The 26269-nt window shown below is 48.5% G+C and overlaps 3 protein-coding genes across 36 annotated transcripts in view; 1 reads left to right on the top strand and 2 right to left on the bottom strand.

Moving 5' to 3' along the window:
• The window catches only part of CNTN2 (contactin 2), a 51323-nt gene extending 47941 nt beyond the window's left edge, over positions 1–3382 (bottom strand). Inside the window, exon 1 of the mRNA XM_073319998.1 lies at positions 3243–3382. The gene's annotated coding sequence lies outside the window, so the exon portion shown is untranslated. The remainder of the gene's footprint in view (positions 1–3242) is intronic.
• The window catches only part of RBBP5 (RB binding protein 5, histone lysine methyltransferase complex subunit), a 174567-nt gene that overhangs the window by 87296 nt on the left and 61002 nt on the right, over positions 1–26269 (top strand). For all 4 annotated transcript variants that reach the window (XR_012155823.1, XR_012155824.1, XR_012155821.1 and 1 more), the window contains exon 15: positions 19540–19690. The gene's annotated coding sequence lies outside the window, so the exon portion shown is untranslated. The remainder of the gene's footprint in view (positions 1–19539; positions 19691–26269) is intronic.
• NFASC (neurofascin) overlaps positions 18794–26269 on the bottom strand; it is a 187600-nt gene continuing 180124 nt past the window's right edge. For 27 of the 31 annotated variants that reach the window (XM_073319968.1, XM_073319973.1, XM_073319995.1 and 24 more), the window contains one exon: positions 18794–25161. In XM_073319968.1, the coding sequence (XP_073176069.1) occupies positions 24933–25161 (229 nt within the window). In that variant the 3' untranslated portion in view covers positions 18794–24932. The remainder of the gene's footprint in view (positions 25162–26269) is intronic. The other 4 variants (XM_073319979.1, XM_073319977.1, XM_073319978.1 and 1 more) reach the window with 2 other exon arrangements.

Raw genomic sequence — 26269 nt, forward strand, 5'->3', positions numbered from 1 at the left:
GCAGGGTGGGGCTGTCAGGCTGGGGAAAGGGAGTGACTGTGCAGTAGTGAGCCATGATTTCAGTTCTTCAGGGGCAGATGGTGCTCTTTAGTCTGCTGCTTTCTCCACTTTGAACAGGAGTTTTCCTCCAGCTCACCCCCCTGCTATTAGGAGATGCTGCCTCTAGAAAGCCCTGATGTTGAGCAAATATAGCTTCCATACACCCCACTGGGAACTGCAGGTTCTCATCCCTGTGTTCCCTAGAGTGCCTGTCTGGCCCTAGTGGGGAGAGGCCATTTCACCTCGTGAGCTCCTCCTGGGCGAGACAAAGGCCAGTGTTCAGAGAAGTGAACACGGCTTTGGAGGCTGGAGTGGAGGATCACACAAGGTCAAACCTTGGAGCTGAATTTCTTCGAGTGTTTGCATTGTTTTGGGGAAGATCCCGCTTCTGCCAACAGACAGACTTCTGAAATGTAACTTTATCTCTCTCTAGACCTAACAGCGAATTTCTAGTGAGCTTCTGCCACAGGGGGACTTGTTTACATTGTGAGGACAGTCCTTTGTGACAGAGCAGGAGTCCGTGCCTGGGAAAACCCACCCATGGCCTGTGAGGGATAAAAGTCATGGCTGGAAGGAATTTCGGATTTTCACCAATTCATGGAAAAAAGGGGATGTTTATTCCAGCTCAAGCTAAAACCACACTGTAAAGTCGATGTGAGCTTTTCAGGCTGACAGTGTCTGAGCAGACCCACTCTCCTGATCACCTAGTCCTAGAGAATTTTAGAGTACTCAGTACAAGCCTTGCAGCATCATTGCTATTGTAAGATGGAGCATGCTGGGCCGCTACTGTAGAATATTATGATACATTTACTTGAGGGTAACTTTTGAAAGTTACCCTCAAAGGTTAGCCTCAATACTCTCTTTGCAACATGCAGGGCACCTTGAGGGAAAAGATTTTCACAAGTGCTTCAGGTATTTAGGAGCACAGTGAAAATCAATGGGACTTGTGTGCCTGAATTCCTTAGATGTCTTTTTAAAAACTCCTCTTAAAGTACACGTGACCCGAAACACTTCAGCTTACAATGCTGGTAGCCCAGTGGTTAAATGAGCATGTTGTGTGTGTAAGGGATGCAGGCTCTTTGGAAGAGGAGGAGATGGTGCCAACCCAGAGTTTGGCTATCACAGTCCTCAGCTGACAAGTCAAGGTCTGCCAGTTTTTAAACCCAGCCCCTCTCTGAATTGGGGTAGCAGGGAAACAGTCCACATGGACTCTTTTCTTGCCCTGCTTTGTTGACTGAAGAGGACTCAACAACGAGACTTCCACTGAAGTTCAATATTATCTTACCCCGAGTGCACTTTTCACCCAGTGCTTTACTGATTCACTGACCCCATTCTCAGCCACTGCTTGGTTGGCTCTTAGAAGCTGATTAACAGGACATCACTGTTTAGGACGGGAAGTGAAGAAGAATCCAGTTGAAACAAAAGGATGCATTGGTGTTGGGCTAGCATGTGTGCGTGCTCTCAGCCGCCAATGCTCTTAGGCAGTGTCACTAAATGATTAGTGGGTCTTATTGGATTTAGGAAAGATTCATTTCTAGATTGCTGTCTTATGGGTAGCACTGGCTGATGCTTGCTAGTTGCATCAGAAAGTGAGGTTCCCTGCCCAAAGTTGCACTAGAACAGGGCTGGCGAGGGAGGGGAATTGCCCAGGACACGGCTGGGAAGGGTTTTAGTTCCTGTCCAAGGGATCAACTAGTGTTCCTTTCTTTAAAGAAAAATAAGCTAATTTTAAATGACCTCCCTCCCCGCCCCACGAAATAAATGCATGATTCTGAAGTCCCGGAGACCCTTTTAAGTTGTAGGGAAGTCAATGGGGGGAGGGATAGCTCAGTGGTTTGAGCATTGGCCTGCTAAACCCAGGGTTGTGAGTTCAATCCTTGAGGGGGCCATTTAGGGATCTGGGGCAAAAATTGGGGATTGGTCCTGCTTTGAGCAGGGGGTTGGACAAGATGATCTCCTGAGGTCCCTTCCAACTCTGATATTTTATGATTCTATGAATGGAACAGGAGTGGATGGGATAATGGGGCAAGGGGTGAGACCCACTTTTTAAAACACAAGCTGCAGAAAACAGCCTCAGCCATTATCGCATTCACCCTGGCACTGACCCCATCAGCAGTCTGAATGCCTGGGTGCGAAGAAAGCCGAGAGGAGCCCTTAGGCCCTCCTGCCTGTGATCTCCTGCATGTCATCCATCCCTCTGTCTTCGCTCCTGCTTGATGTTGCAGGGCCAGCATGGAGGCTTTCACCTGTGACTTAATTCAGGCAAGCCCCACTGAAAATCACTGTGGCCCCACCAGTGCCCTGTGCCGCTGTAGCACTTCGTAGCACCCAGACACGTTACACAAGCCCTCACCAGCCTGAAGCACGGACAAGTATCCTCCGCACACACAAGAGCCCGAACTTTTGCCCTCCTGCTTGAGCTCTGGAGTCCTAATTAGGCGCAGGGACAGGAGGGGGGACGCTGGTGGCCATGGTCTTTCTGATCCCCTCTTTCTGCAGTGGAGAACTCAGGTTCACCACACCCCTCTGCCTGCACCCTGTTCCAGATCTCTCCCAGCTTGTGTTTACAAGCTGCCTTGGGTGCAAGCCTAAAGAGCTCTACAGAGAGGGCAGGAACATTGCTTTGGTGAGCTGCACTCTATGCTTCCCGCCCTCCGAATCAGAAATTCAGGAGCTGTGATCATAGCAATGGTCTTTTTAAAGTGCCGCCCTCACCCCCAACGTAATACCACACCGTGAAAGCAGGGCAGTAAAACCCAGCACTATTCCACACAAGCAGCCTCGGCTTTACAGCCCTGTCGGTTTTGAAATTGCTGGATGAGGCTCTCTCTATTCCGCTACCAGAACTGACAAATTCCTGGACATGTTCTTTGGATTCCCCCCCCCCCCCCCGCCCCCGCACACACACACGCACTCCACCTCCATCCCTTTTCCAGCACAGCCAGTGCCTGCATTTCCTGCAAAATGATCACCATCTGATAAACACACAAAACCAGCCCCACACTGTTGCCTTAGACCATCCCCTTATGGAGCCGATGGGTGGCTTGCAGGTGCCCTAGGAGGTATTACCAGTGCCATATTCCCTGGAAAAGATGAGCATCACCCTGGGGTCACTGAAAGTTAGCTTGGCTTAGAAATGGTTCCCTGAAATCCAGATAATTCTTCCCCCACCACAAATCAAGGCGCAGAGAGAGACCACTTACCCTGTGCTGGATGACACGTGTGTTGATGTGTGTGCGTGTGCGTGGCGTGTATGCAGGGGAGATCCTAGAGCCCTCGATGCTGCAACAACCTTCCTCTCTCCTGCCCGCTCTCCTCCTTCAGGCGAGTTCTTGCTTTGTGCTGCTGCTTGGCTGTGTGTGCCCAAAGCCACTGCAGCATCTCTGCATAAGGATGTGCTCCTCCCTCCCCGCCCTCCCCTGCTCACTCGCTCCCTCTCAGCCAACGCTCTGGGTCTCTGGAGAGTGGTCTCTCGCTCGCTCTCTGTCTTTACCTCCTTTGCCTTGGTCCAAGGACCAGTCAGAGAGGGCCGGCGACTTGCAGCATCATACATAATTCATGCTTTGCCTCAGCCTGAGTTGCTGCTGCTCTCATCAGCCTGGATCAGGAAACCCTGGCCCTGTATTGATTGTCTCCAGCTCCTCACTCCATCAGTAGGGCAGAGGGAGGCACATGGTGCGAGGGAGAAGCAAGTGGAGGGATAGAATTCCAGGATTACAGCCTCGTGGGTGTGAACTGGGAAGTGAGGGGCTCTGTGTCCCGGGCTGGGATATGAGGGTGAATTTGCCAGGAGAGGGTCATGCCTCACAAAATGTATTACCGGGTACTAGACCCAGTGGAACCCCCTTAGCCTGAGAGCTTGAGGAACCCCACTGAGCAGGGAGGGCACAGAATTATGCAAGCCTTGATTTGTTGGCTCAACACCTTGCGACATGCTGCTGGTGAGGGGGAAACTCTGCTTGCAGCCAAGTTTATTTGGAGATGGGGAGGAAGGGAATTGACTGTAGGTCTCAGGCCCATCTCTTAAAATACATTCAGATTCAAATTTTCCACAAGCGTGGGGGGAGGGAGGGGCATATTCCGGTTCTGTCCCATTACAGAGAGAAGGCTAACGTCAAAGCTCGGACCCAGTTCATAAACTTCCTCTCATGTTCCGGGGATGGAGTCCAGGACACTCTCTGCTGCCTACAGAAGCCGGGGTCTCCACTTTGCACCAGAAGCAGATGCTGTAGTGATCTCAGCTGACAGGTGTCCTTGTCAATGTTAGTTCTGTCTAGGCGTATGTCTGCCCTCCATGTCAGGGATGTCTGAGCACCTCACAGACGGTAATGGATTTATCTTCCCAATAGCCTTGGGAGGTAGGGAGGGAAGGATCACTATCCCCATGCTGCAGATGGGGGACTGACGTACAGCGCATTTAAATGGCTTGCCCAAGGTCCTACAGGGAGGCTGTGGCTGAGCTGGGAATTGAACGCACATTTCCTGTTCCCAGCCCAGTGCCTTAACCACGAGCCCATCCTTCCTCCTTTGTAGCTGTCAGAGATACCGGGGGAGGTGAGACATTTATCAAGGTAAAACCGTTCTGCATGAAGTGTGGCAGGGATGCCCATGAGTTAGCAAATCTGCTCCACGATGCCCCAAGGGCACTGAAACCCCAGAGCAAGGGGGATTTCAAAGCACGCTGCTTCCCGGGGACCTGCGCGCAGAGTCCCTGGTTGAACTAAGGTTCAAACCCTTTTTTTCCGCCAGCAACTGAAAATATTGATCCTCCCCAAATCAGAAATGAGATGAATAAGGAGAATAAAAGCAGAGTAACCCTCTGCCCCCACATTCAGGTCTTTCCGTTCACAAGTTTACACAGCCGGAGCATGGGAGAGGGCACTGGGACCCTGGTGCAAGCAGGTGCAATGCGCTGACTTCAACAGAGCTGTGTCTGCTTCCACCAGGCTCGTGATTTCTCTCCACAAGCCATGGAGACGGGAGGCGTCAGGTGCAGCAGAGGCATCAGGGCAGGGCTGCCCACCTCGCTTCTACCCTGGAGAGATCCCTCCGCAGGGCAAGACAGGAATTCACTCTCCATGGCCCATTCATCCTTGGCCTGTCAGCTGAGACTACTCAAAGGGTGCTGGTTGGTTTTGTGATGTAGACATTTGTCCCTGGAGGGGGCTAGATTGAGATCCCAGACTCACTTCACAGACCCCTCCCCCCCGCCCGAACAGCTGTAGATGATAACCACTGGCTGTTGCTATCACCCGGAGTTGCATCACGACTTTGGCCTGGCCGCCCCCTCAACTCCCCTGTGCTAATTAATATATTCCACTATGCTGCAAAGCACACGGTGAAACTGGACACTGCTCCCAGATGGAACTCTCCGCACAGCCCTCGGGGCGTGCTAGGCAATGATGAATATGCCCTGAACTCCCATCCGATGGCAACACAATTTAGGGTGGCTAATCAAACAGCTCTCGAATCAGACTGTGGACCTTTCTGGATTGGGAAGGGGAGACTGGGGAAGGTTGCAGAGACCACCCCTCACTTTCTATCCATTCCATCTGGCCCTCCCTGGCTCCAGTGTAGGATCATTAATAATGTAGAGATCAAGTTTGGGTCTGTCCATTCATTAATGGCCTGCCATTACAGAAGAGTAATTAATGCATTAGTGTCTCTGTATTGATTGGCTGGACTCCAGAAGTCCGGCGTCCTCCAGCCACGTGGGAGTGGGAAGGAGGAAAGTTGTTTTGCAACTTAGTGGGTCCTCTTGCAAAGGGAAAAGCAAGATGTTACAAAACAAGAGTGCATTTGTTCTGTATTCCTCTCCTGTATCTATCCATTCCTTGGTCCTGCCAATTGCCAGAGTTTGACTGGCTGAACTCCTGCAAGAGTGAATTCCACAGGTTAACTGTATGCTTTCAGATGAAATGTAAACCCAGGATTGATTGGTTTGTCTGTACTATATGGCCCATCTTTGTAGTATCTGAGCACTAAGGGTAGTATTGAAAATCCCCTAGCACTTTTTACAGTTTAGTGGGGTTAACCCAGTGTCTCTACCAAATTTCAACATAAGTGTATACATTCTGTCTCCTTAAATTCTTCCTCCAGATTCAAAATGGATACAAGATTCCTTTTCACTTCTTGCTCTAAACTGTTGTGCCGGGTTGCTGTGTGCTGTTAAGCATCTGCTTTGTTTCACCCTAGATATGGCTGCATTTCCTTGGTGGGTCGGTATACAGTAGAATCTCAGAGTTACGAGCTGCCCGGTCAACCACACATCTCATTTGGAACTGGAAGTATGCTATCAGGCAGCAGCATAGACCCTCCCCCCCCCCCAAAAAAAGGCAAATACGGTACAGTACTGTCTTAAATGTAAACTATAGAAAAAAAAGGGGGAAAGTTTAAAAAAAAATTGATAAATTAAGGAAACTGTTTCTGTGCTTTTCTGTTTAAATTAAGATGGTTAAAAGCATTTTTCTTCTGCATAGTAAAGTTTCAAAGCTGTATTAAGTCAATGTTCAGTTGTAAAGTTTTGAATGAACAACAGAACGTTTTGTTCGGAGTTAGGAAGAACCTCCATTCCCGAGGTGTTTGTAACTCTGAGGTTCTACTGTCATTGGTCTATCAGTTTCTGGATGGGCTTTTTGGACCCTTGAGGCTGACAGGTGTTGTCTATTGCTGGCACTTGTATATTATGCTGAGGGGCTTCACAGAAATAACATAGACAGATGTACATTGTCACTGTTGCTACTCCCACACAGAAGTGCAGTTTCATTCCGTGCTGAGCAGGGGAGGGTGATGAATCTGGATTTGAAGCAAATCTCTGCACACATGCAGTGCCAATGCTTTTGGCAGTGCGTGGATTCCATTCAGCAGACCCTGGTGCTTTGCACGAATAGCCTCAGTCTGAGGAGGGGTTGCTCACTCTCTTTAGAATCATAGACTATCAGGGTTGGAAGGGACCTCAGGAGGTCATCTAGTCCAACCCCCTGCTCAAAGCAGGACCAATCCCCAATTTTTGCCCCATATCCCTATATGGCCCCCTCAAGGATTGAACTCACAACCCTGGGTTTAGCAGGCCAAAGCTCAAACCACTGAGCTATCCCTCCCCCCCATTAACCATTGCTCCAGTGTCAATAGCAATAATTTATATAAGTCTGTGAGTTTACACTGTGATTTACAGATGCAGGATCTCGTTCTCCATGGCCGTGCATCTCGTGCAGTCATCCTGTGCAAAGTGCATGTGAAATGCTCCTAGATCAGAATGGGCGCATCATACCGTGCACAGAGATGTGCGGTAACCTGTAGCCTTTGCCACTACGAGGGGGGGAAGCAGGCGTAACACAGGATAGAAAGGAGGCCAGCTCTGCTTAGTGATGTCTGTAATGGGGCTTTTATCTGGCCTGGCCCAGCCCAGGTATGGCGTGTTGCACACACAACGTCAAAGTGAGAAGTGCTGAGTAGGCCATAGGGCATGCCAGCCATCTGATGCTGCCACATGGCCAGCAAGGGGCCTTGCCGTAGTAGCAGGAGGGCTGTGTGGAGCTGCCTGCCACATTGGTGCAATTGCTGCTGGACTCCTGTGTCCAGTTCTGGTGCCCACAATTCACGAAGCGCATTGATAAATTAGAGAGGGGTCAAAGAAGACCCACAGGAATGATGAAAGGAGTAGGAAACCTGCCTTATAGTGCTAGACTCAAGGAGCTCAATCTATTTTGCTTAACAAAGAGAAGGTTAAGGGGTGACTTGATTATATTAGTATCTACATGGGGAGTAAATATTTAATAATGGGCTCTTCAGTCTAGCAGAGAAAGGTGTAACAGGATCCAACTGCTGGAAGCTGAAGCTAGACAAATTCAGACTGGAAGTAAGGTGTGAATGTTTAACAGGGAGGGTAATTAACCACTGGAACAATTTACCAAGGATCGTGGTGAATTCTCCATCACTGGCAACTTTTAAATTAAGATGGGATGTTTTTCTAGAAGCTCTGCTCTAGGAATTATTGTGGGGCAGTTCTCTGGCCTGGGTTATGCAGGAGGTCAGACGAGATGAGCAATTCTGGCCTCAGACTCTATGAATCTGGCCACCAGTTACTCTTGTCAGGAGGGAGAGAGGCGTCCGGAGCCACCTGCCATATTGACACGATGAGCATCCCACTTAAGTAGGTCTCCTTTGATGTGCCCCTTCTCCTCACATACCATGTACCCTGGAGTGGAAGGGGAGCCCTGAGATGCGCTACCGCTCAGGTCCACTGAGGTATCGGCCTGGCATGCACTCATATCCAGCCTCGAGCGTTGTGCTGGAGGGCAATTGCCATGCACTCCCCTGCTGCAAGAACTTGGTAGCGTCGCTGCAAGTGAGCCACGTGTGCCGTACGTGGCTGCGTACGTGATTTCTCTGATGATCTTCAGTGCTTTTGCTGGTCAGACAGAAAAGTACAGATTGGAATCTGTCAACCTCCCCGTGCCGGGACCGTATCCCACAACAGAAGGCCATCGATTACGTTTAACGGAGGGACCAGCCTAGAGGAAACCCAGATGGAATGTTTGAAACATGAGCCAACTGCCACAAAAGCCAGGGCTGTAAATCAGTTGGAGGGAGAGATGGAGAGCCTGGTGACCGGTGAGGCAGAGGGGTTGTGATTCCAGGGGTTATCGGTACAGCTGAGAGTGCCGGAGGTAGAAGGGGCTTTTGTTGTGCCCATGGCAGGTGAACAAGCAAAGCTTCTGTAAAACGAACGGGATGTTTTCCTCTAGGACAGCGGATAGGGCTGGATGCCCCAGGCCAGCTCAGTGCGGCCCAAGTGAAATAAGCTTTTTTGGGTCTCATTTCAGGTTCTAGCAGACTAGTGGCCACGTCACTCATTATCCCTCTCTCAGCAGAGAGGCCAAAGTCTTGAATGGGCCATGGAGACGGAGATTGCTCCAGGTCAAGCCTGATGCACAATGGCCGGGCAGTGTTGGAGAAGCTAATGCTGCTGTCTGAGTTGCTTGTTCTGGGGATGGAACAGACGGAGAGAGCAGGAGAAACCACTCTTGTGGGCAGCAAAGACTAGAAGCAACTTACTGAGTGTAGGGACACTCTGCCTGTCTGTCTAGCTTCCGATATTGAGCTCATCCCTGTGGTATCTGGGCACCTTCCTTTGCAGGGGAGCATGTCTCTTTAATATGGGCGTTCTCACTCCCTTCGCAGAGCAGGTAGAATGAGTGGCGCTACAGGCTTTGCAGAAGGAATTTCAGGCAGAGTGCATTTGCCCAGATTGTAATTTGTCCTGGAGCTAGAATACAGAAGATGCCTAATTGTTTTCCCCTGTTATCACAGCTAAAAACCAACCCGCCGCCTCCCTGCAAATGTCACTGATACGAGTGCTGCCCAAGTCACTGCTGCAAAGGGCTGGGCTTGGTTTTCTTAGAAAGTTTTGGTTGGCATGGAGGTGACAAGCTGACAGTACTGTCAAATCAGCTGGGGGGGGGCGGTTCAGGTGGTGGTCATCTGACGCTGTGTCCCTGGGGGGAGGAGAGGATGACTCGTGGTTGGAGTAATGGGAAACGGACTGAAGCTTCCATTCCACCAACGGGGGTAATTTAAGGCAGTCTGCCGACATTGATCCAGACTCCCGGGAGGGTAGGCAGAGGTCAGAGAAGAAGTGGGTATGGTTATCCTGCCATAAAGAGCGACTGTGGCTAATGTGTGCATGTCTCTCTCTCAGTATTGATTTAAAAGATGAGAATGGTTCCATTATCAGTCACCTCTGGCTAATAAATATCTTGTGTTTCCTTTATCAACGATGGAGGCAGCAGGAGAAGGTGGGCCGAGTTTTTTTTTTACTGATCTGCTGCCTCGGATCATCTGATATTTTGGAGGATCCAGGGAGTTCTCCTCAAAAGGGGGTGACTTATAGGCAGTCCCATATGGCCCCCACCACTGTAGAATCTAGATATTAATGACTTTATCCTCCATTATCCTTCCCTGTAAGGTAAGGAAGAATTATCATCTCCACTTTAGATGAGGGATCTGGTTGCTTCTGCCTTCTCCTGAAACATTGCCAATAGGTTGCTACCAGTCTCGATGGGACCAGTGGTCTGATCTGTTCTATGGTAAATCTGAGCTTCTGAGTGGTTTTCCCTCCAGGGAGTGAATGCAGTCCACCTGCAGCTGACTCTCACCAGTTATCCATGTCCTCACTGTTTGGAGTGCAAAACACCCTTGAGGAGAGCAGCGATGTTGGTGGCTAGGGGATAAGGTCAGAATTGACTTCAGCAGAACTGAATGCAAAGGAAATGAGAGAAACCCTGGGCTCAGTCTGCAGTTGTCTCTTCTGCCCATCTACGCTGAGAGTACGTCAGCACAACAGAAACCCCCCCGCCGTAGTGAGTCTCAGCGCTTGAGTCAGGTGAGGCAGGCTTATGGGGCTTGCACTACGGGCCTAAAAATAGGTGTGTAGACGTTTGGGCTCGGCCCAGAACCTGGACTCTGAGACCCCCCGATCCGGGGTCTCAGAGCCTGGGCTCCAGCCCGAGCGGGGATACCTATCCTGCCACTTTTAGCCCTGTAGTGCAAGCCACAGTCATTTGACTCAGGTTCTGAGACTTGCTCTCGCAAGGGTTTTGGGGTTTTTTGGTGGTGTAGACATGCCCTCAGAGTCCAGGCCCCCTCAAATGTGACATTGATTTGTAGCACTTCGGTGCGCCTGCAGGACCAGCTCACTCCACCTGGCCTGGGGGAAGAGGGTCGTTCAGAGGTCCTGGGGATGTGGCCCACCCTGTCGGGAACACCCCACATGGGCCTGGCTTTGGGATGTTGCCAGTGCTCCAGTTTTCTTGTGTGGATGCTGCCGTACTGGAACAGATGGCGCGGGGAGTGCAGGCCAGGTTGTGTTTTCTGAGCCGTGGTAAGGAGCGCTGCTAAGCACCCTGCCCTTCTGCTCTGCCAGAGGTCCCAGCAGATCCTGCAAAATAAGCAACTGAATAAATAAACAGAGTCACTGAGAGGTGCACTTTAAATAGGGTCTTACTGAAGCTGCTACTCCCAGATTTTGATAGACACCTTTCCAGGCGACTTTAAACACTGCCTGATAGGCGGTGCAAAGTGGTGTTGTGAGATGTTGCCCGAGATTTTATCCCGTTTCCACTTTGGCAGTCCAGGGCTGAGAACCCCCTATTCCTTTCCCTTCCCCCTCCACAAATCTAAAAGGGTTTGGGGAGCTGGGCTGATCCGTCAATCCTGCCAATCCAGCTAAGTTTCGACAACACTGGGCTATTTTAGATACTGGATTGTGAAGAGCGAAGGGAAGAGTTCAGGTGTTTGCAGGGAGAGCACCCACTGCAGCTGCAGGGGGAATTGGGAGGCTCTAATACTTTCATCCTATTAGCAAGATTCGGAGCAATTACAGCTTCATTAGCCAAATAGGCTCTTCTGTTCATCGAATTTTCCACCTCCCCATAATCTCCCCCACCCCCTCCACTTCAAGGCTTTGCACTGGGGATCTGCTCCTAAGAGCACTGCAGAGTGTCAAGGAGGCAAGACAGGAACAGATGAAAAACACCGTGTTGGCCAAGAGGCAGACGAGGCGTTGCTCGCCCCCGCATCTGCCAGGCATGGACCCAGAGACTGATGTGTGGGAGGAGGAGAGAGACAGTTTAAAGCCTGACTCTCTTGTCTTTTCCATATGTTTGCTGACATGCCTGAGTTTTCTCCTCCTTGTGACTCCTGATACTGGGAGAGGGGCACAATGTAAATTGGGGGACGTGTGACCGCCCCACATGTTGCCTCTGGGAGGAACTTCCAGCCCCACCTCCCTGGGCCAGGGAAGCCAATCTCACTGGCTCCTGGGGAGCTGGGGAGCTGGGGCCACAAGAGTGGTGAGCATGTGCCTCTGAACCCCCCAACCTGGGGGGGACTCCCAGCACCATTGTCTCCCCAGAGCTTGCGGACAACTCAGTAGGGGAGGCACAGGGCATGGGCAATGCCCCTAACTCTGGCTGAGCAGAGGCCAGGAAACCTGCTCCCGGCGCCTTCCCCAGCAACTTCCCACCCTGCACCCAGCCCGTGGGCTGTCATGCTCTCCCTGCCCCACCAGAGTTAGGGGCTGGGAATGGAGGGATCTGTCCTTCTCCCTCTGCGCCTCTATGGGGGGCACATTTGGCCTGATCGTTTAACGTATGTGCCCTTTACCTGAGCTTCAGTGGATGGATTACAAGCCCCGACTCTGTGGTGCTACTGAAAGGAGTTGCTGTTTGCCCCTATCCTCCTGTGGATAAGAAATACACACCAGGCTGGTGCTCAGATGAGAGTCCTGCCTCGTTAGAGAACAGCACGTGACAGTCTGGACTCTGGGGTATCTCCCAGCTCTGTCACAGGGCTGCTGTATGACAGGGAGTGAGTCCCGTCCTGTCTCTGCCTTGTGTTTTCCCTGTAAAAGGGGGATAATGATGCTCCCCTGTTTCCCAGAGGCATTGTGAGGCTTTTGTGACTAAGGCAGTTAGTGAGGTGCTTTGGGAGTGTTGGATGAGATGTAACATAGCTGTGCAAATTATTTGAAAATGCTGTTCACCATTATTGCCGGGCTTCTCTGAGCCATAAGGGGAAAACGAAACCCTTGTTTTAGGCTGGAACGTGTGTGTGGCACAAACATTTAAAACCGAACAAGATATAAAATAACTGTGAAACTAGCCGTCTCTCACAATACCTTCCCTGTCCGAGAGGGCACCAGACAGCCTCTCTGTGATTCTTTTCATTCCGTCTCTGTGAAATGGGCCTTTTCCACTTGCTAAACATTTCATATGGTGCTTGCCTGTCAAGCAGCTGACAGGGTGCCAATCCAGCATGTGGAGGTGCTGTATTAAGGGCGTGAGTCACCAGTCCAAGGGCTACCCATTGCAAAGAGGAATCTTGCACTGGAAAGGCTGAAGTGCAATGAGATGTGACTGGCCTGAGTGGGCAGGCATTGGTATTTTGAGGACTTGCTTCCTCCCTGCTTGGATGGCAATTCATTCCCCCCCCCCCCCCAATTTTCCCAGGATGCCTCCAATGCTCTCTGTCTTGAAAACAACTTATTCTCCGAGTGCTCTGAAGGGCCTTCCTAAATGGTGTCAGGGAGCTCTCCAGGACCGGTCGTTGAGAAACGCTGCCCTAGGCAGACTCGTTCTTTGTGTAACCCACCTGAATGCCACAGATTCCCCAGCCTGTAATGGCTTCGTCTTAGAGATGAACAAAGGCTCCCCTGCAGGAAGGTGCCAGGCTCAGGAGCTCGGGCTGTAGAACTAAGCATCAGTAGACCTCCCCTGCCTGAGCCTGGTGGTTCTGGCACACACTCTGACGCCATGGTGCCATAGGCCATGCAGGGGCATGGATAGCTACATACTAGGGGGCACAAGGCTTGGTGGGTGTCTATTGTATTATGGGCCCAGGCCAGCAAGATGCTGAATGCCTCCAGTGGGGTGCTGTTTGCTCTCAGCTCCTGTTGACCTCAGCAGGAGTTGAGGGCACTCATCATCTCACAGGATCAGGGCCTAATCAAGACAACTGCCAAGATGGTCAGCACTGGCAAGTGACTCTGTGTGCCTGTCACAGGGTGGGCTGGCCCTTTTAAGGAATAGGGATCAGCCCAATTGTGCCTCTTTAGTCTCCTCCCAGCAGGGCCAGCTCCAGCTTTTTTGCCACCCCAAGCGGCGAAGAAAGAAAATAAGAAAAACCCGATTGAGCTGTCCCTGAAGAGGAAGAGAGGGAATGAAGGACTCGCCGCCGAATTGCCACCAAGGACCCGGATGTGTAGCCCCAATAACGCATGGAGTGCCACCCCTGTCTATTGGCCGCCCCAGACACCTGCTTCCTTCGCTGGTGCCTGGAGCCGGCCCTGCCTCCCAGATCCTTTCCCCTGACCTGGCATATCCCTGCTGGTCCCTTCCTGACTGAGCTGTTTGCCTGCTTTTTAACTGAGGACCTGGTGACTTGCAGGGCCACCACCTCGCCTTAGCTGTCTCCCAGATGGGGCTAACTGGGCACAGGAAGGGCTGAGCCTGCATCCCTTAAAGGGCCAGCCCATCCTGAGACAGCACTCAAACTGTGACACCTTAAAGAGCTCCACTTTTCAGAGAGCGCTGAGCTCCTGTCCACAGTAAATAAGGCCTTTTACAGTGTTTCTGAAAATAGAGGTGCTGGAGTCAGTGTAGTCACTTGACAGTCTTGGCCAGCGTGTACGCTGCTTTGCCTGGAAAACACGGGGGTCAATTTAGTGGATAACAAAGGATGGATTGAGCTTTCTAAATGGCCTGATCACATCCATTTCAGTGAATACTTGAGCAAGCCACAAAGCTGCTAAAAGGATCCACTGTCTTTTACACAGTAATGCCCAAACTATTACTCATTGTTTATAAGAGGCCAAAAGAGTGTGTGTCACTTTACAAATGCGGTGTGAGACATTCCCTGAGGAACTTGCATTCTTGTTTGGATTGATACAGTACGAAAAGCTGACAGAACATTTAGCATGAGAACCCACACCCCCTAAACACGAATGCACTACTGTGCACGTGTGCAATAAAGACCTAGGATCCGTGAATGTTTGCCCATAAGAGGGGAATATTGTAGATATTCAAATATTACAAAAATGATTTTGAAATAATGTTAAGGAACTAAAGACGGGCACACAAATGTGAGGAAATGCCCAGCTATGAAATACATACGCAGTTGGGATAAAATGAGAGAGGCTCTTAATCCTCATACTTCAGGGTGTAAATATTCACCTGCTTGGATCGGGAAGTAATTTCCCCTTGTGGCAAGTTACTGCATAAATACCGGTAGGCACATTGCATTTTGGCATTGACCTGAGACTTCTCACCAGAGAAAAGATGGCAGACACCTAGGCTGGTCTGTTTCAATATGGTACTATGCCTAGTATTCCTACCCGTTTAGGACGGGAGGGAGCGATTAGGACAATTAATGATGATGGGAAAGTTTGAATAAAAGCTTCCTGCTATGTTCTGTGTTGTCACCATGCTTCATATAGTTTTGTCTTCAAAACGCTATAATCTCGCATTATATGGGCTGGCCCCAGTCCTCTATCCTGGAGAAAGTCATTGAAGGCAGCCAAGCCCCACCCATTTACACCAGTGGAGGACCTGGCCCTGCATGTTGTAGGCTCTCATTCCATACAATGCAGGACTGAAGCACTTGGGAATTGTTAAAACTTTGAAAACAAAAACTGCTGTAAATTGGGCAAGTGCCAGACAGCATCTTCCTATGTGTCCATAAGCAGCTTATTGCTCTAGCGCTTGATCCTTCCCTCTGATTTATGGCATGAATCTTTCTGAAAAATCAGCCACTGCCTACATGTGCATGAGTACAGGTAGCTTTTTCTCCAGGACACATACAATGAGGAAACTTTGTCGTGCCGTTTTGTTTTATGTATGTATTTATATTTTTTCCCGGATCTGTCTTCTCTGCCAAGTTTTACCAACAATAATATTTCATGAGCCAGTTATGGAAGCTGGGAATTCTGATGCTCATGCTGCTAGCATAACATACAAAGTATACATATCCTTACCATGCCGGTGGGACTCGAGCACCATAAATAAGACTTTTTATTGTCCACACTGTGCAAATAAATATTGTGCAGTGATTTCCACTCAAAGAAAAGACTCTGCCTTTGGCCAAAGGGGGTTGCCACGTGGTTGACCGCTCCATCCATGTCTTGGTGGATAGTAACCACACACGCAGGATAGTCAGCCCTCCCTCCTCCATCTTTGTCAGACAAACCAGCCAGAGCTCAGTCCTACAATAGGTGACTTCAGTGGGAGTCTTTACTGAGGACTGCGGGACTGGGCCCTTAATGAGGGACAGCAGTGACTATAGGAGCAATGGACATTTCCTTTCCTGTGCTGTTGCTATGATTGAGGGTGAAACTGAGACAGGCTGGAAGCTGGCTTGGTAACCCTGGGGACTGAAGTTATTTTATTATTATTTATATTGTGGTAGCACTTAAAGGCCCCAGTTGAGAGTGGGGTCCCATTGTGCTGGGCCCTGCACATAAGAGGACAGTTTTTTGTTTTTTTTTAAATCCACAGAACTATTCCAGCTTTGGGAACTGCAGAGCAAGGTTCCCCTGCACTGCACCACCCAGGCCACGTGCCTCACTGCTCTTCTGGAGAAACCCACCACCCCAGGGGTGAATGGAGAGTTAAATTTCAATACCCCTTTCTTTCCTTGGCTTCTGAGCCCAGCAGAGGGACTTAGCTGTGGTGGTTGCTGAGGTGCGGATGCCTGTCCTCCGAGAACAGGGCTGAGGTTTTTTCCTTCCATTTAAACCAAAAATACCAACAAGTGTATTAAAAAAGACAGCACAGGAAAAGCTTTTGCCATCCAGGGAGAGATACACTTGTCAAGCCTCCAGGCGAGGTGCAGTTTGCAAACGTCCCTGAGGCCTTTGGTGTACTAGGGATTCCAGCCATTGGAGCAGCTACACCGGTGTAAACTCTCAAACCTTTACTGCAAAGTTGCTATTTGCACCAGTGATGATCACATCTTGAAATTGGGGTGGGTGGAACCAGTGCAAATTGCAATCTTTGCCTGTCCATGTTAGAGATTTGCAGCTATCCTGGTGGTGGGAACTTGGGCAAATTCCCCAGTATAGACCAAGCTGGTACAACAGAGTTCTTACGGGGCCTCCTGTGCCTCCCCCCATCCCTGCTCCCAACCCCAAATCATCAAGGAACAGCACTCCTGGCTTTAGCCTATGGACACTCCTCTCATGAGTGCCAGGGGAAAGTTCTGATGCGCTGAAAGTGATTGAGCCCTGCAATCTGACTAAAGAGCCCCATTCTACCATCTTCCCAATAACCTGGAATGAATTGTCTGTTCCTCCAAAACTTCAGTCAGTGGGCAGCTAGTAACCCGTTCAAGTAAAAGGAAATTGCCCGAGGGCTGCAACAGCTGCATGTGAAAGAATTTGAAGAGAGCAGCACTGTGGCGAATGCCCGTTCTCAAAAGGACTGGGATCCTTCCAATCTGTTGGCTTCAACATCTGTTAATGGAATTTTCCGGAAGGGCAGATGGGAGGTGGAATTTAATCCAAGCCATCCCTGGGGCCCATACAGATTTACCATCCCCCGGGCCCTGCTCTCCCAGTAGCTAATATGTCCGGGGTAATCTGTTCAGTTGTGGATCATCAATGACTTCCCTGTGCTGTAACTTTCTTCTGTCTGCAAAGGGAAAGCATCCTGCAAACACCACCCTGACAGGGCAGAAAGGCAGGGAGCAGTGTTGCTAAACCTGTACTTGCAGCACCCCTGGATGGGAGCATTCGGGGCGAGCATGAGGTTTGCCCGTCTGTAGCCGTGCCGCTCTCCAGCACAAGGACGACGCTGATGGTCCTTCAGGTTGTCCACGTAACATAAGCCACACAACGTGATGTGGAGCTTCCCGTGTGCGTTCTGTTATGCGTTTCGTTCTCAGGCACAGCAGTGACCTAGGCATTAAAGGGACTAGGAGGGGTCTTCAGCCAGCAGCGCATCACATTGTTTTGGTCATGGCTTCCGTGCCTGGCACAGCGGGTTACAGCAGCAGATGTTTTTGGCTGATGGAATCTCAACAGCCTCTGGCATGGTGCCCCCCAAATCCACCAAAGACGTGTGGCTGTCCTAATACGGTCACCCACCTCGTCAAATAGAACAGTTCGCCTGCCCTAGTAACATAGGGTCCAGTTAGGCCCCCTTCGCGCCTCCTGAGCTGAACCTAAGGGTACTGCAAGTCCCACTGCAATCCCTGGGACTGCCCGTGAGATGAGGCACTAGTCAATAGGATGAGGGGTGACGCAGTTCCGTCTTTAAGGCGCAGTTGTAGCTTTGTCATGTTTCACTGTCCAAGGAGCAGATTGTGGGTATGTCTGCAAGTCAAGCCTGGGATGCCCAGCTGAAGGGGACATCCCCGCGCTCCTCGCACTGCCGTGACTAAGGTACTTTTAGCACAATAGCTCAATGCGAGTGGCAGAGAGGCTAGCTGCTTCCAGGCCATACCTTTCCAAGACGCTAGACATATACTCAGGGTGGCTAGCCCCTCCTGCGGCTCGCACCGCTGTGGCCACACTCCATTTTTAGTATGCTAGCTTGATCTGAGCCAACGTGGGTATATCACCCCCTGTTTGAAATGCAGACCTGCTGCGCAATTCAGAAGTGTTAGCCGGTCCCTGGTTTCTCCTTGCTGCATGAGGGAAGTACCCCATGCTAGCTCTCTGCTTAGTGCAGATTGCTTTCCCTGCCATGCTAGCCCAGCTGGAACATTGTGGGGGATGGGATTTCCCTGTGCGTGCTTGCTTGCTCTCTTTGCTTGGGAAGGAGAGAAGTGGCCCTGCGGAGAGTGCATCTACTCCGGTAGGCAGGGTGGCCTGCTAGACCAAGCACGGGATTGAGCTTCAGGAGGATCTGGATTCTATTCCCAGATCTGTTACTGACCAGCTGGCTAGTTTTTGGCAAATTACTTCCCCCACTCTGTGCCTCAGTTTCTCCTTCTCTAGACTGGGGCTAATGACACTGACCTGCTTCATAAAACAGTTTGAGTTCTACTGATGAAAAGCACTATAGAAGAGCTAGGTGGTATTCTTATTACCGGCAATAAAGGTAGAGAGTGCAGGGGAATAAGGGGCACTTTATGCTCTCTTATACACACTCCCCGACCCCAGGTAACAATCTGATCCTTATTGAGCAACATCAGAGCCATAATGGGGGCCATGTTTCCCCTTTGGAGTGGGATGGAAACAGATCTCAGGCTCAGCTTCAGTTTTGAACAATGTTTTTATTATATGTTTAGTGTTCTCTATACAAAAAATCAAGTTTTTACAGCGATTCTCCCCCCCTTTCCCTCTCAAAGAAAGATAACTGGATATTTTGGCCTTTTTCGTTGCTCATGCAGTCCGTTTATAAGTCCATATATTAAACATTTCTCTATCGTCTTGCTGTAAGCCTTTCTATACAGTCTCAGATATGCATTTATCACTGGGGGGGAAAGTAGATTAACACAAAATAATTGTTTTCTTTTTTAAAAAGGTAAATAAATATGTAGAATGTATTAGAATGACCAGGAGGTTTTAGACAGAGATGGGGGTTAAATATTTACAAATGAAAAACAAAACAAAAAATTGAAAACCAGAGTAGTCCAATGTTTTCTTTCCAACACTAGCTGTGGAAATGAATGTATAAAACTCAGTTGTGCAAAGGAAGAAATCTGTTTTGCAGATTCGACACGGGTTCAGACTGCAATTGACATCACAATCTGAGAATGATGCCCAATTAAAAAGAACACGTGGAGAGACGGGCATTACTGGGCAAAGGGAAAGCCACTGATATAGTGCAGTTTTTAAGAATTGGAAAAGCATTATTATTTCCTGTAATAAAGTGGTTTGTTGTAATGCATGAAACAAAAAAGGTTTTTCATTTTTACAAGGTTTTATTTTTTTATTGCTTCAGTGAAATCTTTTGCTGCTAGCACAGAATTAACCTGGTGCAATGTACGTTGTTACAGGTGGCAATCACTGCTGTGCTAGGACACGCCCTTCACATCTGGCTACATTCCAGGAAATGAATTCAGTGCCTCAGAATTCTTCCCGGGTCAGGACAGCTGCTAGCGTGGATGGGAAAAGGCCACGATGGGTCGACTGAGTGCTGCTGGTCAGGTAAAGCATGTAACAAGAGACAAAATCCTAATGAAGGTCAATAATGCTTCCCCCACCTTCTTATCTGTCCCAGTCCCCCCAGAATATCTACAGCAGGATGTCTCTACCAAGTAATGGGTTGCATCTTGTTTAGTCACTTAAACACAATTCATAATAGGCCGATCAATCTCTGGGGTCAGCAACTTAGTAGAACAGTTGACCTCCAGGTCATTTTTTGCAGGGTCGAAATACGGGAAGGGGGAAATGTGTGGGTGTGAGGAGTGGGATGGCCTAGGTAGCTTCCAGGCAATTTAGACTTCAATAGCATTTCTGAAATCAGGATTTCAAGAGTGTGAGCTGTTATTCCATAACACAATCGATCCAACTCCCATGTTTACTGTCTCTAAGGAAAATTAGGAGCAGCCTCAATATCATGCATATGTAGCCCCTGTTTCTCCCTCATTATTTATGCACATTGCTGTGTTTAGGATCTGCTGGAGAAGAAACAGCAGCTTGCTCTCCTAAGGCCACATTTCAAACAGCTACAGAGCTTTTTCCCTGGCTTTGGGTACAGTGGGTCTCTAGCAATGGAGTGTATAGCTAAGCTTCCCCAAAATATATATATGGTTTTAGTTCGCCATGTCACAGAAGAGAGTCCAGACTTGCTAAGTCTGGATCCAGATGTGGACTCTTCCCAGGCTTCTGAGAGTACTCAGATCTGAGATTTTGGTTCAGGCCCTTGTCTAGTTCCTCGTGTCTTCCACCAATTACAGATTTTAACGAAAGAGCTGCCAGTTTAACAATGCAGGACGTAGCTTGAGTGACAGGGCAGTCGAAAGCGCTGCCTGCGTCTGGATGGAGAACCAGATTGTTTAGGGGAAATGCCGCCTTCACCAGCAGAGGGCATGCTTAGAGGAGTGGACAGTGCAATGTTCTTTCTATGTCCTTTTGGCATCACAGGCGGGATGGCTCAGTTGGTCAGACACACCACAGGGTGGGGTGCTTGGTTGACCTTCAGAATCGGAGCAGTGTGCACCTCTGGCTGCACAGCGCAGCATATGCCCTGGGCACCTGACAGTGCTCCGTAGCTGATGGACTCTGCCTACTTGAGGCCATGGTGCACAGACCAGCCCGGTGACTTGGATGAATCCCCCATGAGGGTGAAAGAGAGAGAATCTGCATTGTTTGCATTGCACAGACCTCTTTGGACAGCCAGGTATTATAGATGAACAAGACCTATTAGCTCATCCAGTCCATCTCGGGGGAGACAGAGCATGACGGTTTCCTGCAATATGTCTCCTGCAGTACAACTCCATAGGTTGTTTGAATAGCTTATAATCTACCCAACTAAAAACATATTTGATGCAGGCATTGTGTGTTAATAGCTCTAGGGCCACTGTGGTAATTTTACAGTAAGGTCTGGTAGAAGTCATGCACACGTATTAACTTAGCCACCAAAATTCTAATTAGCCTGCAGTCAGATGGCTTTGCAAGCCATGAGTTCGCTACTAGTACCCAATGACTGCAGGGAAACACCTAATAAACCTTTATGGAAAAGACCTATGGAATATAATAGGAAATGTTATGCTCTGTGTAAGTTTGTCAACCTCTCTCTAGATTTAACAGAGAATTATGTGTGCCTGCTGCAAAACTCTAGAGCAGTGGTTCTCAACCAGGTGTCCGGGGCCCCCTGTGGGGACCACGGGCAGGTTTCAGGTGGTTCACCAAGCATGGCCGGTATTAGACTTGCTCGAGCCCAGGGCAGAAAGCTGAAGTCCCGCTGCACAGGACTGCAGCCAGGGGCCCTGAGCCCCACCACCTGGGGCTGAAGCCAAAGCCTGAGCAACTAGCTTTGTGGTCTCCCCTGTAGTGTGGGGCCCCAGGCAACTGCCCTGCTTGCTACCCCTTAACGCCGACCCTGGCATTTATATGCAGGAAAACAGGTGCGGTGGCCCAGCTGGGCCGTGGCGTTTTGACAGCATGTTGGCCTCAGAAAGTAAAAGGTGGATAACCCCTATTTTAGAGGCTGCTTCAAAAAAAAACAAAAAAAACCCCCATACCACTGTTCTTCTATATGTATCCTATAGCTTTTCAATTTCCAGAGATCCCGACTCCATTTCTACAGACCCTTATTTTCATCCTTGGTAAATCATACAGGACTTCTCCATAAAGGATGTGTGCTCTGTGCTTGGCTTTCTTTTTTAGATTCAGATCAATTTCTGGTGTAACATTGACTTGAGTGGAGTTAAACCAGGGATACATTTTGTCCCTTTCATCCTACATAGGCATCTTTTTTCCTTTGGTGGTGACTCAAGGAACAAGCAACACGGTGTCAGGGGTCAGTATGCTGAGTGTAAGGAACCTGACTCCTCTGGTCTTTTTGAGGTAACCTTCTCTAGTCTCTGCTGATCTAGGAATGTTATGGTGGCTTTAGTGAGCAATATGTGAAATAGCCACAAAGCGAAGCACTTCTCTTTCCTTTTCCAAACAGATGCTATGTAGGTGGCTCAGTAAAGTGATTCACAGGGGACAGAACATAGTGGGTGTGAATCACAGGCCAGGCTGCTCTCACTGCACCCTTGCAGCTCCATAGGGTGTAGGTGTAATACGGTGGCCAATGATGTCTCATTCCCCTCTAGTGGCTGGTCCAGGGGGAGGATAAGAACTTCCTATTGCTACCCGCCAATGGAGGCACTCCTTTAGATCAAATGACAGAGGCCTGTGATTTGGTGGTTCCTAGGTACGTTCCCTGTGATGATCCTAGGTGGGTGGGGAGGCTGTTACACTGGTGATTTGGCCTGCATGTACAGCATCACTTTTGATGATGATCCCAGATGTGTACACCACACCATCTTAAACTCAGCATTATTTGAAATTTGGCCTAGTGTGTTATAAACTGCTCAGAGGTGGCTGCTTTCTTCCCTGGAAGTGAGTGGTTTACGGTCTCCCCTCGCTATGGAACAATGCCAGCTGAGTCCATTAAAATTAAGCCTCTGGCTGTAATGCATTTACATTGACAGTAACAGAGTGATGGTTATGATTTTTCTCCCTCTAAAGGAAAAAGTTAACTACCATGGCAGGTGATTTCCTTTGTGGCTTAGACCATGTTAGCAGGAGTAACCCTATGGATAGGAGGCAGCTTTGGCAGTCTTTTATCAGCAGTCTATGACCCATTCTGAATCACATGGTGCATCCAACTTCTTTGCCACAGCTAAACTCTCCCTCCTGTTTCTTTGCTTGTTTGACTGAGTATGTTGCACAGGAATGGACCTAGTTTGGGTTTCTTTCTTAGAAATGCAAAATAGTTGAGCTGTTATATATCATGGCAGCTTTAGAGAATGTGGCAAATGTGTCTAAACTATCCCTTTTAGTAAAAACATCTTTGTGAGCAAGATGTCTTTGTAGCAAAATAGCTTGAAAGCTAAAACAATTGTATGAATCCTACAGCATTTAGTCCATTATGTCCAACAGAACCATCTTCTTCAGTAAAAAATAAAAACCCTGCCTAACGTTGTATAACTGTGAAACTGTCTGAAGTCATCTGATCTCTCTCAGCAAAGGTACCTTTGGTTTCACATGTGCACGAGATGGGGAGAAGACAAATGGCATTTGCCACTAAGTACGGTCTATTATAAAACTCTGTCTTCTACAATGATCCATGCTTTCTCAGATGGAAGGGCTGCACAAGCATCCTTATTCCTAGTGGACTGACAGATTAGAGACCATCACGTCAGGGGCTTAAGCTGTGGGTGAATATTCTTAGTTTATTAAACTTCAGGGGAAGTTTGAAGCTGTATAAGGCATATGGAAGAGCATTGTAATGATAGAACTTCCTATAAAGACATGTTATTACAGCGTATTAGCAGGTTAGCTGAACTGAGTTGTCTTGATATGTAAATAACAAAATGGGTGAGAATTCCACATGCAGCCTTAAGCACATGGTAATTTCTCCTGTGGGGTGATTGATCGAAGGGCAAAAGGCCGCTGCACCAGCCTAAGAGGAGATTTTTAACTGAGAAACTGAATGACACCCTATTGATCAGAATAATGTGGAAGGAGATCCCATGTCCTGTGTCTTTGCCATTTACAGGCCTGGACATCCCTGAAACTTTCAAGGAGCTCAGCAGCAGCTGCAATTCTGGGTTAATATAATTTGTTCTTTTACCTACCCCCCACGGCTGTTAGGTGTCATCTTTTCATGATTGGATATATGATATCAACCCTTAGTCCCTTTTTCGTATGTTAATACTTGTCCTTCCTCTTTGCTTTCCACTGATTTATGGGTTCTTCCTTAAAAGTAGTGGGGTTTGTGGGGTTATATTTTTCTCTTATAAAATAAAGAATAAAATAAGAATCTCCCACATAATTATCCAGTGGCTAGCAGTCGCTTGGAGTCAGGTGGTGAGCTGCATCTGTCTGTCTTTAATCAAGTCCTAAATTTCTTCCCCAACATCCCTTAAAAAAAAACAAAAATACTTTGCTAAGTAGCATGGATGCAGGGTAACCTCACCCATCGGTTCCTTGGTGACAGAACCCAATGTGGATGTTTAGCATTAATAAGAGGTATAACACAAATCCAACTGCACCAATGAAAACCTCATGAGCAAAGTCTTCCTCTGGGGTTCAGCGCAATGCTGCTTCACCTTACAGGAAGGGTCTTTGTGGTGCTGACTTGTTTTGGCGGTGTTATGAGCGAGGTGCTGGCTGTAAAGACGTCCATCTCAACTACAGTCACAGAGAACGTCCTGTTAATACAGTAACATGTTGTTTCTATTCCTAGCTGATTGACCCCTCCTGCTTCCTTGTGTGGGTTCATGACCCAATCCCCCTTTCTCTGATTTGGGACCTTTCTCCAAAAAATAACTTTGAACCTAAAAAGGAAAAAAACCAGAAACCTCAGCAGTGTAAACGAGTAACCAAAGAGAGTGCTGTGTTATCTAAAAAAGAAGACATGGGGAGGGGTTGGCGATCCAAGTTCTGAAGCCCGGGGTGTAGAACCTGTGTGTCCTGCTCTTTCTCTGGCCCCTTTGGTTCAGCTCAGATTTCAGCTACAGCTACAACACATTAGCACCCCATAAATCCTTGCTGTTCACTTGTTTGCTCAGGATAGGATGGCACTGGTGACCACCTGGACTGTTCTGGTTTTGTTTGATCTTTTTTCGTTGGGATTTTTTTTTTTTCCATACTCGGGTTCCTGTTGGCGGCGGCGGTTTGACCACCATGGCTATGTATATATTTGTCGTTGTGGTTTCATTGTATTTTGTTACGCAAGGGAGTAGATAGCATTGACGGGGGATGTGGCTTCTGAACTCTCGTTGCCTTCTGTCTCCTCCTTGTCCTTCTTGACTGTGTATTGGCCAATAAAGGAGCCATCCTCGTTGAACTGCCCTTCGCCCCCCTCTCCATAATCCACCAAGCTATCGTCGCTTTCCTGCTTTATTGTGCCGTCCAAGGAGGTGTGGCTGCCTGGCGGTTCCTTGTTGTCTTCATCGCTGGGTGGCAGAAGACAGACACACACAGTAAGAATTGGCAGGGTGGCGTTTAAGGGACACTGTTAAAAACTGGGGGCTGGGTTCTCAAATAAAATCCAGTGTGTTTGCTTACAAGATTCAAATGTGCAAACGAATCAGGCCGCTGTGATTGCGAATGGCTAGTCACAATTTCCCTGCTATGCAAATGCAGCTGCAGTAATTGCCTGCCTCTGTCAGGCACCCAGCTGCATGGGCAGTTCGCACACTTGGCTTTTTTGAAAACCCAGCCTCGTTTTTATTCTATTTTTGTTCAGGAAACCAAATGTCCTTACCTAGCTTATAGATAACCCTTTGATCGATCAATCGGGAAGAACACTACAATTTTTTCCCTTTTAATTGTTTACCCTCTCTGTTTACTTTTTGCATTTCAGTCATCCTTGGACAGTAAAATAGTTGGTTCCACTTTTGTGTCTAGTGAGTTTCACTTTCAGATTCTCTGGCACAGATATAATCTGTCCTTTAGATACCCACGCCCACATGCAAGTGGGGGTTGGTTTTTTCAAAGTACTGCAGGGGGGGAGTACAGGGAGGGTGCCAAAATCTGTGCATCTCTCAAGTACCTGTGGAAATTTACCTCTCGGAGTTTATTTCCAGTAATTTCATCTCATATTTGAGGCTAATCCGTTTGAGTCTTCATCCTTAACACTTCTGACATTTTACACTATGAAACTATATTGTTTTCTACCAGAAAGATGAATAAAGCCCATAGAAAAAACACTTTTAAGAGACATATCTCTCAAAAATCAGGGGAAAAGTTGCATTTCCCCTTTATAGTAAGGACGGGTGTCTCATACACATGAATAATATGTGAATGGACTACAATATACGAAAGAGATGCCTTTCATATCCGTTGATAATGTGTCCATATTTGATCTCATATGTCCAGTCCATATGCTACCTCTACTGAAATCCTATATGTCAAATTTAATTTTTCTCTTAGTGGGTCTTTTCAAACTCAAAACTGTCTGCTTCAAAATTTGCTACACAATAAGCAACATTATTTCTTGGCCTACGTGTGTTACACAATAAGCAACATTATTTCTTGGCCTACGTGTGTGTGTGTGTGTGT

Source organism: Lepidochelys kempii, chromosome 21 (genome assembly GCF_965140265.1).
Source record: "Lepidochelys kempii isolate rLepKem1 chromosome 21, rLepKem1.hap2, whole genome shotgun sequence".
Taxonomy (NCBI): Eukaryota; Metazoa; Chordata; order Testudines; family Cheloniidae; genus Lepidochelys; species Lepidochelys kempii.